Source organism: Grus americana, chromosome 6, assembly GCF_028858705.1.
Source record: "Grus americana isolate bGruAme1 chromosome 6, bGruAme1.mat, whole genome shotgun sequence".
Classification (NCBI taxonomy): domain Eukaryota; kingdom Metazoa; phylum Chordata; class Aves; order Gruiformes; family Gruidae; genus Grus; species Grus americana.
The window spans coordinates 31,036,328-31,048,337 of NC_072857.1; the positions used below are offsets into that span (position 1 = coordinate 31,036,328).

General features: G+C 41.0%; 1 protein-coding gene across 4 annotated transcripts in view; it reads left to right on the plus strand.

The window, feature by feature from the left end:
• The window catches only part of SATB2 (SATB homeobox 2), a 133,262-nt gene that overhangs the window by 54,395 nt on the left and 66,857 nt on the right, over window positions 1-12,010 (plus strand). For all 4 annotated transcript variants that reach the window (XR_008577695.1, XR_008577696.1, XM_054830458.1 and 1 more), the window contains exons 4-6: window positions 4,027-4,153; window positions 6,320-6,443; window positions 11,244-11,346. Coding sequence is in view for 2 of the 4 variants with exons in the window: in XM_054830458.1 (XP_054686433.1) it covers window positions 4,027-4,153; window positions 6,320-6,443; window positions 11,244-11,346 (354 nt within the window). In the remaining 2 variants the exon portion in view is untranslated. The remainder of the gene's footprint in view (window positions 1-4,026; window positions 4,154-6,319; window positions 6,444-11,243; window positions 11,347-12,010) is intronic.

Below are 12,010 nucleotides of genomic sequence, written 5' to 3' on the forward strand. Positions count from 1 at the left end.
GTCCCAGGCTTGCATCCATTCAGTTCACATCTCACTAGGGTGAAGTCCCAGGAATAATTCTAGTGCTTTGGATGCATCGCTCTTTCAGGTGATACTGTAAAATAAAGGTCATAAAGATCCTGGGACAAGTTCTGCTAGGTATGGAGGCTGGCCATGATGTAGCTGCTCAAGCCTTTTGTTCAATGTATTGTTCTGCTCTGACTTGAGTAGTTGCCACTTTCTTCCCCAAAGGAGCTGCGTTTTAAGTGAAACTAAATTGAAAGCACTCTGGCGGGGTGGCACATCATTGGCCTAAGTGGAAGAACAGCAGTGAATCGCAGTGGTTGTTATCTATGAACCTGACGCTTGAGCTCACAGAAATTTGCTGCCAGTGTGTTCTGGCGTTCTTCTGGGTAAAGGGAGCTACGCAAATTTCAAACTCAGTTACTCTTTTTTCCCTATCTGCATTTTGATGAAGCTGGAGTGTAAACTTAATAAAAGACCTGTCTGTAGAAGACCGTGCCATTCAAGAACCAACAGCCAGTGGATGGAAAATCTCTTCTAAAATACGTTTTGAAAACAGATCAAACAGTTTTCTCAAAAGAATTTTTTTTTATTGCCTTTAGATGACTAACTGTCCTGGGCTGCTTGCAGCCATTTCTAGATGAGGTCTCGAGAGCTGTTCTAGTGTATGGCCATTTCTTGAATGTGTGCAAGCTTTGAAATCTGCTGAACTTTCCCTTCAAAAAAACTCTTACAGGAAAAGAGTCCCAAAGGATCATTGATACAGGAAAGAGAAACAGGCTCATTAACAGAACAGTTCTGTGAGTTCATGAAAGATGTGCTTTCAGTTTCCTGAGCAGTCTGATCTGCTATGCCTTATCCACACATAATTTTCAGAAGGTCTGGAGCTGACAGAGGAGTGATATTCCTGGAGCAGTAGTATATTCATTAATAACAGTGACCTTTGCTCATTCCTCTCCCCACTCCCAAGTCTCCATCGTGGTAGCATAAAAGCTCAGTCAGGCCCATTAAAGTGATTTCATTAAAAGCCTGAGCTGTACCATTTGGAGTCAATGAGAGGAACAATAAAATCCGTGTGTGTGGAAGTGACTCTTTGCTACCAGGCTGTTCTCATCTTGGGGTAGCTGTTACACTAGAAACACCCAGTCCTGGATGAGAAGGGACCTATTTAGGGGGAAAATTTTGGTCCACTCAGATTGTACTGAGGAGTCATTCAGAGATGTCTTCTAGCGAGCAGAGTATGTTTGCTCAACAAGCTGGCATCATCTTCCTAAATGCAGCCCAAGAGTTGTCTTAAGTACCGTGTCGGTGCCATGAAATAACCCACCTGTGAAGTGTGCTGAGGAGCTGGATGGAAACCATGGCTTCTGGCTATCGTTTGGACCAGCTTAATGTGCTCTGGAAAAAAAATTTTCACACGTCATATCACACCAGCTGAAAAAACAGCGCACATCAGCAGTGCTGTAACACAGAGTAAAGGACTCACAGCAGGTGTTAACGTGCAGAGGCACGGAGCATTATGGTAACACCTGTGTTTGTCTAAATCCAGCCAAAACAATTTCCTCTCCAGTTGTAGAGGAGGATTAAAAAAAAATAAAAAAAATCTACCTAACTTCCAGTAGTAGCATACATTTCCTGTAAAGCAATTTGCATAGTATTTCCCATCGTGCACTCTGGCTGTGCTGTGGGTTTTCTCTTTAAACTTTTTTAGTTTGAGGACACCTTTGGTAACTTCAGTGACCCCTGACTGTCCCTCTGTCTCTTGCCAGCATTGCCAGGCCCGAGCAGTTGCAGATGGTGTGCTCTGAGTGCTCTCCTTAATTGAATGAAAAATAAAGCCTCTTGTAAAATATTACCAATTTAGATGTGACTTATGGGGCACATATGATGCTTATTTTTTCAATTACATGAAAACTTGGCGTGGTTAAACATAGGAAGCCAAGTGTTCTGTGAAGCTGGTATAGATTTCTGGATTTTTAGGTGATTTTGCTTTAAATTATTATATAGCAGAAGGGGTTGAAGGAAGTCAGCAGCTAAACTGTGTTTTCCCAGCATGTATTTCACTCAGTGGACCCTTGATGCTCATTTCATGACTAATATATGCTGTACTATATGCATTTCTTGTTGTCACCAGAGATAACATTAAGTAAACTATCCCCTTAAGAAAAACAGCTTTTCTTGGCAAGTGGAATATGACTCAAGGAGCCAGCACTGGAGACATACGGTGCTGTGAATGAGTGCTGTGTGTTACTCTACTGGATCTGAGTCCAGGCACTATTTATACTGCAGCATATTCAGCACCAGATTGTTAAATCTTAATACTGAAACAGTGCATCATTTAAATGTTTTTGTTCTGTTTATGTCCCATTTTCAAGCATTGGATATCAAGCAACACTTACTAACTTTTTGTTTCATTTGGACAAGATCTCCCCTTGCCAAAAGCTTTCTAATCTGCTCTTGAAATATTAGCCCATCTATCCCAGAATGTTACAGTGAAAGTTCATGCCACTGAGGATGAACTAGGTCGCTTCCAGCTTCTTTCAGTATGTGGTGATAGAATACCTTGCAAAGCAATACATCAATGGTAAATGCAAAGATTTAAGTGCTACAGAAAAGGAGTCGTTCTAAAATTATTTCCTCTTCAACCTGTGTAGGAATGGGGAAAAAATATTCCATAGCAGGTACTTCATGGGCTGATAAGCCTTGTGTTCTGTCATTGTCTCTGTGAAAGAAGCTTTCTTTCACTGTTTCAGAGGTGGTATTTATTTTGTGGTCATGTTTGGGAGATCGGAATAAAAGGCCTTTGCCATTTATTTCGGTTTGATTTGTTCCAGAGCTAGTGAAGAACTGGGAGTAGAAAGCGAGGAAGAGAGGGTTGAAGTTTCTTGGCATCACAGCATCCTTCCAGATACCCAAAGAGGGTTCGTGGAGCTCCTGTTAGCACAGAGGAAGTCATTTTCTCATCTATTAGTGTATTTTTGGCAGTAGAGTTTACAGATGGTCTTTTCGAAGATCAAAAAGTATATAACCAGACCTCAAAAGAAATGGGAGAAAAGGTGATTGGTGTCTTGTAGGGCTGTGCTGAGTAAAGTTACACGAGCAGAGCAGTGGGGCAATGGGAACACAGTGGAGGAGGGAATAGAAGCAATAGTTGCAATGGTGCAGAACAAGGCTGAGCTGCTTTGCTGTCATGTTAAGATGGCACTGTGGCTTGCTTTGTTTGGCGTCTTCCTGGAAGTCACTCCTGGGTATTAGTCATTGGTTTTGGTGTGGGTGGGCTCTCTGCAATTGTCTAAACAGAAATAATACCTCTGCACCAAATGGTTTACCATCCAAGTTTACAGTCTTTGTGACAAGCTCATCCAGAAGAGGTGATGATCCCTATTAAACCATGAACAGAAGTAGAAATAGGACTTACATCCTTCTCCCCCGCCCCCAAAATGCTATTTTGGATCTGTGGTCAGCAGCTTGCAGTTGGTTTGTTGTTTTTTTTCCACAAAGAAAAGCAACTGTCTGCATAGTGCAACTTGTAGCTGGGAGTGAACTCTTCCTACTTCGTGGGTTTCCAGTGTCATCCATCCACACTGGGAATCGTACCATGCTTAAATTGTAACTGTGTGCTGAAAGCCCACACACAGGAATTTTCCCGTTCGAGTCAAAACCAATGCATTTATTTACTGAAGGGTTTCGTAGACTGCAAAATCAGGATTATAGAGTATTTAAAGCCTGTTCTAACTTAGAGAACTAGGCTTTAGTGGGATGATGAAAGATGTGAAGGGAGGAAGCCTCCTGTGCTTCCTTGAAGTAATTTAAGAGCCAGGAACATGTCAGCAACTCTCTGCTAAGAATGTAAAATCTATTCCTATTCTTCCCCATTGTTTGCTTCAGGAGTCGGTACAACACATAGCAAGACTGTAATAAACCTCAAGGCAGATCTTGAATCTCGTGAACAAACAAACTTATTAAAGGGTTTAGTAAATGGCCGATAAAATATAAAGTATGAATTTTTTGGGTTTTTTTCAGGAATAATCAAGCTTGGGAGGTGGAATCCCCTCCCTCTCAGTTATGTGACTGATGCACCAGATGCGACAGTAGCCGACATGCTACAAGATGTCTATCATGTTGTGACATTGAAAATCCAATTACAAAGGTGGGTGTTTCTGAACATCTGTCCTTCTCTATTCTCTGAGCTGCTCTGTCGATTACAGCGTTACTACAGAGATTAGCACATCCTGTCTTCATTAATTTCTGATCTTTTGATGAAATGAAAGGAAAAATGAAGAAAAGGGTGGGTCACCTGGCAGCTTTTTGGTGCATGTTCCAACTGATTTTGTATCTTTTCTGAAGTAGCAGTATGGTAGCAGAGAGGGAAGGGATAGTGACTCAATCAAGTAAAGATATGGGGCCTTTAAAGGCAGACCTTTCCACAATCCCAATTTAATGGATTCTTGAGGCCTTATGGTATAAAAAAACCCCAAAACCTCTGCCTTTTTCCAGCAGCTGCATTGTGAGAATCCAGGTGTACTGCCAGTTGCTGAGATGGGGAGGAGGGGAGCTTTTTGACTTACCTTTTTTCTCCAGCGGTCTTCCCAGTGCGAAGGCAAGATGAGGAAAGGATGTGTTACTGCAGCTCCATTTGGCATTTGGAAAATATTTTCCTTCCCTGAATGCTAGTTCTGATTAGCAGAGCAAAAGCTCCTGACACTTTTACACTTACTTGCCCTCCCTTCCCCCCTCCCACTTTTTCTCCCCCTTTCCTTCTGTTGGCCTTCAAAAGAATCCTCTAATAGTTACTGATGTCTGTGTAAGGAGTTGCAGCAGGTCCCTGGCAGTGCGCGGCATACTCTAGCCCTGCTGGTAAGCCTGCATTGCACAGTCTGCTGTAGCTCTATGGCCAGGACATGTCAGAGGAAAGAGGCAAAAATAACAGACAGCCTGGAATAACTTGCCCACAATTCTTTGAAGCTCGTCTTGAACAGAAGAGGGGTCTAATGGGACGTGTGTCTGTGTCCTTTGGTGGCAGGTACATACCCTCCAACTGTTCAGTGCAGTTTGGAATTTGGAAGTAGTTGGTGCCTCACTGACATTAACCTCCCAAGCAGCAACATTTTTCTCCTGTTACGTCTCTGATGGGGCTGTGGTTTCCATTTCCCGCTAACAGGCCTTTCCTTGCTATTATATACTGTTATCATTTCTCAGCTAGACTGCATCTCTGCAGCATAGTTGTAAAAGAGCATCTAGAACCTATAGCTGCTATAAAACGGGAGTGCAGTAACTCATCTCCTCAGAAGTACGAGCTACTAAGAGTCCATGTAGCCTATTGTCACGTCTGTATTACCAGAGGGTATCAACCCAAGATCAAGGTCTCATTCTTTATCTTCAAAGTGCTTGAATGCCTGGGTGCCGTGTAAATAAAAGATAGCCCGTGACTTTGAGATAAAGATGATCATTGACTACTTGAACTCCTCAAGCACAACTGAACTTTCAACTCTTGAGGGTAAAGCCGGGCTGTATAGGCAGAACGCAGAACCACCTCAGAGGCTGATTGGAGAGCGTGCATTAAGTCTCTCAGGCATGTATGGCAATGACAAGCTTCTCCCAACTCTCTGATGTGCTTCTCGGATCTGTCCCCATGTATGCAGACACAGACCGTAAGCTTGTTAAATTAAAAAAGGCACAAGTCACATGAAGACAAAAGCTACACTACATATGCAATTCTTGTAGAATGAAAGTGAGAATGAACTGTATGTGACAGATGTTGGGCATATGGCTTAATGTGTTTCTGAAAGGCTCTCGGATACTTCAGCAACGAAGACAGTATAAGAACCGGTATAAAGTAAAATTAATTTTTCAGACTCACTGCCCAAAGCCTTGCCTCCACACAATGTGGGCCCTTACTGTGTAGGGATTTTGTTAGTGGCAGTGCAGCCTATGTGTTTATTTTTCTATCCCAGCAGGAGTATCTTTTTCTGTCTGGCAAGGATGGCTTTATCCAGCCATTTCTGGGGCTTGCTTTACACAGCTTCTTTGCTCTCCACCAGGCCCCAGAGGGAATGGTTATGCACACATACAGTATCATAGTAGGATTAGCTGCTATTCCTGCCATGTACTGTCATTCTTTTAATTGAACTGCGTGTCTTCTGCGAGTCGGGCTTGGTGGGGAGGGAAAAGAGGGGAGAAAGACATTGATGGGCTGGCTAAGCAGGAAATTCTAAGGTTGTGCTCACTACTTAAAGGTCTATAGCACTTGCATGCAAAGAGTAGGCATCTATGAAGGTGATGATGCTATCTGTTTTTTTGCTTTCCGTTTTAACAGTTGTTCAAAGTTGGAAGACTTGCCAGCAGAGCAGTGGAACCATGCCACAGTTCGCAATGCCTTAAAGGAACTGCTCAAAGAGATGAATCAGAGCACATTAGCCAAAGAATGCCCTCTCTCACAGGTCAGTGTTTTTAACAGGCTTAGGGAGAGCCTGTTAACAAGATCTAAAGCTCATATTTGTTCAGTAAAGGGCTTAGACTAAACAATTCCATAAATATAAAATAAATTTCTTGTTTTCTTTAGAAAAGAGAAATTCTAATTAATATGAAAAAGAGTATCTTTATACTTTGTTTTCTTAGTGCGTTGCCAGGTGGAAATCATGAATGAATTGGTTGATTTTTATCCTGCTGTTCAGAGAGATGTAAATTCTTCATTTAGATCTTTATCTGAACCTTTAGCAACAGGACTAATGATCCTCAAATGCAAGATTTGAGTTGCTTCTTCCCCCTAGCAGAGGCCTGCCTCCCCCACTAACCTGTAGGCAGCTCTCATCAGCCTCTAACTCTGATAAAAATTATGCTGTTTTAACAGTTGTGCCCCAATTTCTAGGAAACAGCAACAAAAAATGTATATGTAATTATGTTAAAAAAAGAACAAAAACTCAGTCTCATTTTCCATGACTCCTTTGTTAACGACAGTGATGTCATGTCTAAGACACTAAGACACAGGTTCCTACAGATACCATGAGTTCTATTTGCACTTCAGATTGTCATAACAAAAGATGCATAAAATTTTCATGACTGAGTCCTCCTTGCCTCTCAGAAAAAAACAGAAAAACACTTCAGCACCCAGACCAAGTAACTTTGCTAGGAGTGAAAAATACGTTGCCTTCTAAAAACTTTATTAGACTCATAGGTCAATATGTCTATTATGTCTTAAAAAGCCAAAACGTCAGTAATCCCTGCTTGCTAAAAATCCATTGGTTTGCAAGCCTGTATCCAACATTTTTTCTCCTGTAGTTGCCTGTCTTGCATTGCCCTGTACACTCATCCTGCAATTCATGATCTAAAGCCTTCATGAACCAAAAGAATTCTTTCTATATATAACCAGCACAAATTTGCCTCACTGTGTTATGATTACAACCCCAGGGAAAGCACAGAGTTGAGATACAGAGCAGAATTTAGGTCTTTGCAATTGGTAGGAATCACATTCTCCATCTTCCTTAGCTATGTTGGATCTGCAGAACTAACAGGAATGGAAAGGCAGTGTAAGGAAAAGCCATGTAACTTGCCTTATTTACTAAAGGGGTAGCAATGCCTCTAGATGTGCACAAAGTGTAAGTGTGTTGAATACGAAAGTATTTTTCTTTTCACACAGTTTAAGTGTAATTTCTTTAAATAGAATTATCTGTGGAATCTGGTCAGCTAATGACGATTGCAGCATATGGTTGTCTCTGCCCGGTCTTCTTCAATATTCAGTATAACTAAACTATGCATCATTTCATATGCAGAATTCATTTGTTGTCTGGATCTTTTTCCTCTCACTTCAGTTTCAAAGCCTACCAGGTGAAAACGCTGCAGTTGGTTTACCCCTTCTATAACCTCAGTCTGAAATATGTTTACAAAATTACTGATGACAGGACTGTAGCAGCAAAAATCCTTGCCCCGCTATTTATTTAGTGGACAAAGCTAAAAGGAGATCCTTCTGTAGAAAATTGAGCTTGCTTACTTTTAAGCAGAGGTTTAAGTGACCTTGAGCAGTGACTAACCCTTGAACTGGGACTGCAAGAATGCAGCTTGTATTTTTTTTGTTATTATTGCCGTAGAAAGTTTCAGTCTCTTGTTTTGGCTTACAAAATGCAAAAGATACAGTGGAAGGTTGTATAGGAGCTGTCTATTACCATCATCTGAATATGCCGCTAATACAATTCCTTCTCCCAAATCAGTTTTAAAAAAAATATCATGCCAAACGTGAAATGTCATTACAACCCCCTTGTGGTTAATATATTATTGACAGCAGCAAATTGCAGAGTGGTCTCTTAGGAGTCAAACTGCAGAGTAAATGCTGCTGTTTATTAATGTGTTCACAGTGCCTCAAGTACAGAAGTGGAGAGGGGCAGCGCGGGGAGCTCTCGCTCCCACCAGTGACGGGTGCTCCGTCTCTGGTTCTCAGTGCCCAAGCTCTCCATGCAGCCCAGATGGGGATTCTGATTGCCACTAATGGGAAATGTAATCATTCACTTTGATTTAAAATTGTTCTGTTTTTTCTGCTAGGTGTATTATGTGGCTGCAGCTCAGCTACCCTTAGCATACGGCTCCTTTTCAAACAAATAAATCCCAGTTAACCAAGCAGGGGGGAAGGAGGGTAGGTGGGGGGAGTGTGTGTGGCAGAAAGAAATCCAATTATTTCAGCATTTCCATCTTTGCATAGAGCCCTCTGTCTTTCCTGCATATTGTTTAGCTCATTTCAGCACTGACCATGAGTTTTGTCTCTTCTCTGGAGCAAGATTTCTTGGGATGTGAGCACATCCCGTATTTTTCTCCTTGAACTTACTGCACCAGATTTTCTTTGTGTGGATACTTAGCTCCTGATCTAAGTAGTTTTCATTCCACATGGCTGTCATGGCCACATACATACCAAACATACCTGCCACTCTATATATTCTATTCCTTCTTTAAGGATTTTCCCAGGAATAATATGCATTATTTAGAAATTTGCAATTAGTCGATTTTTTTTGCTTCTCTCCCCTGAATGGATATTTCCTTTTTGCAGACTTACCAAGATTCCCAGCAGAAATACCCCTAGGATTCCTTTCCATTTAATAGTGAGGATATGTAGTCTGAAAGTTGTTATGGTTCCTTCCCCTGCTCTACTGTCAAGCAGATGAGGAGAATCTGTCCTGGGATTTTTCACCAATGGTTGATATACTATTTGATTTTACTATTTAGTTTAAGCTTTTCTTCCTCAAATAAAGGTTAATGGGTTAATATATTTTGTGATATTTAAGAGCCCTACAATTTCAGTAATGTTGATTTACTGTAGAACTAGAGGATTCTGGGGAAAAAAAAAAGAGGGGGGAAACCTAAATTGTTATGTGGACAGAGCTAAACAATTTCCCCACCTTTCCTTAGTGACTGGAAATTTAACTACAGTGACTCAAAAAAAAAAAAGGCAAGTTAGCTCAACTTTTTCAAAATCCTTCCCTAGCAGAGGCTGTCTCCATGTCAGGCTTTCAGAACACTTTTGCTTGTTAAAATGACTTGGAGCAAGGGAGGATTTGTGGGGAGGGAATTGCTGCTGACTGCCACAATGCTAGGTTTATGTCTCAAAATATTGATTTTAATTAGAAAATTGAATCTCAGTTTTAGAAATTGAAGCTGCTACTTAAAAAGGCTCTTACTTCATAGCCTTCAGACTCTACTGCAGTGCACCATAGCAGCCTTCAAGTGGAAAAGTTAAAGTGAAAAGGCACAAGAGCCTCTTTACTGAAACTGAAATTACCTGTTGAGGACAAACTAATCTGCACCACCAGTTATCCTAAGTCTCTCAGTTTTGCTCACTTTTTTTTAAGTCCCCAAAGCTCAAGAGTTCAGGAGCAGCTGGAGTCGCAGTGAATTGGGTAGAAGGCTGGATAAATCGGGAAGGGGGAGGGGATGGTTTTGTTTTTAAAGCATTGTTAAAATTGAGTAAGCCAGTGTGTAAGCCTGGGAGCTTTCCAGAGACGGCCAAGATCCCATTTTGCCCAAGAGCCTGCAGGAGCCGGTGGGCCAGAGCTTGAAGCTGCAGTAAATAGCTTGTTCGAGCTGTGAGATCATCCTCACGCTCTCATCTCTGTGCAGAAAGGTCACGCAACGTGCTAGGGCTTTTTCTGAGCTTTGATGTAAGTGAGGAAGGAGGGCATAAGAAAATGTGATTTCTGGAGAAGGTGCATTGGCTCCCATGTGTTAGTGGTGTTATCGCATTTCCTTGCGGGGAATGAGTTGACTCTGGAAGAGTTTGGAGGGGGGAGCAAAGCAAAATGTCGTTAAAAAGATGCCTCCTCTATAGAATGGATGAAGGGAGGGGAAAAAAAAAAAGAAAGGAAGAACTACCAGTAACCAGGCTCTTTCCACCCTATGGGCAGAAACATCCCAGGTATAAAGTATCATTTTTATGGGTATCAGGTGCTGCAAAATAACTCTGCTCTTCTCAGCTTCACTTGGCTTGTACTTAGAGTCGCTTAGAGGGAATTCGCAAGGAGTAGAGAGGGGTAGTGGTTAAGCAAATTATATTTCAATTTTGTTGAGCTTTTTTGTGGGTTTTGGCTGTTCTGTATTGTAGTATGCGTAGTTCCCTTCACTCTGAATGGCACTGTTAATTTCTCTTTTGCGTGATTTTTCACTCAAGGGCTAATCACATGGTTCTATAAATTATATTAATTTAATTTATTTTGTCTAACTGTTGTTCTGAAGCGAGTAGCACGGATGTTCTCCGATTCTTGGCCGTGTGGTCTCGCTGCATTTGGAAGCAGAACAGAGACATCTGAAAAACATTATTTGGATTATGCATGCTGGAGCATCTAATCTTACCTTTAGGATCTGGTTCCTAAATCATGCTTGTTCTCACCCGGGTGCAGTGAGCATGTGTTCCCCAGCATGGCACCGCCTGTTGTTATGCAACTGAGGTTTAGATATTGTAATATCGCAAGAACAAAGTAAAATAGAACTGCCCCTCTTGCGTGAGCTGCAGTCTAGGTTTGTACTGCATCTTTTTTGCATTATTATGCAAAATAATAATTTTTTTTTTCTGATTTTAATTATGTCTGGGAATATAGAATGGAGAATAAAACTCATTTTGTGTACTCATCAGACACTTCTTTTGGTTTTAAAGTTGCAAATGGATGATCGTTGTGTGCTCGCATGTCATTCACTTTCCCTGGAAAAGATTTCTAATTGTACAAGATATTTTAAAACACTTTTTGTCTGTCTTTCTCTACTTCCAGAGTATGATTTCATCCATTGTAAATAGCACATACTATGCCAATGTGTCAGCAACCAAGTGCCAGGAGTTTGGGAGATGGTACAAAAAGTACAAGAAGATTAAAGGTAAATTGATTTTTTTTGCGACTTTCCAAGTTCTTGAACTTCTGCTGACAGTTTGAGATTATTTGCTTTAAGTAAAAGTGATAATAAGCTATAATAATATTAGTGAATTTGTCTACAAAGAGGGCACAGTCACAGCACATTTGAAATTAAATCTGATACTTTACAAACAAGGCTGGCGTGAAAACACAGACCACTTAAAACATGCTTAAAATACCCCATTTAGCTGTGCTGAAAGATCAACTGTGTTTTGAATTAAGCTACAATGTTTTGGAAAAAAAATGTTTTAGTAGCTCTGGATTTAAAAGTTAAATTGCTATGTAAATTACCTTAGTCGCCTTTTATTCATGAAAGCTAAAATACTGTCTAAGTTACATGTGCCCTTGCTCTCTGTTTTCAATACCACTAAGTGTACTGGCATTCCTGCCATGTTTTATCCTGTGGAATCTGGATACCAGCGGTACATTTAATACCTGGTTGTTAGGAGACATCGCTAAATAACAAGATGCTGCACCCACTGAAGTTAAGGTGAAAATAGCCCATTGTTTGTGTTTTTTCTATAACGAAATTGTATTAGCTGGTTAGCAGTGAATGCCTGAGGCAGTAAGATTATTCTACGTTAAGCTCATCCCACTCTCACCACTGAACTGTCTGATCACCTTCTAGG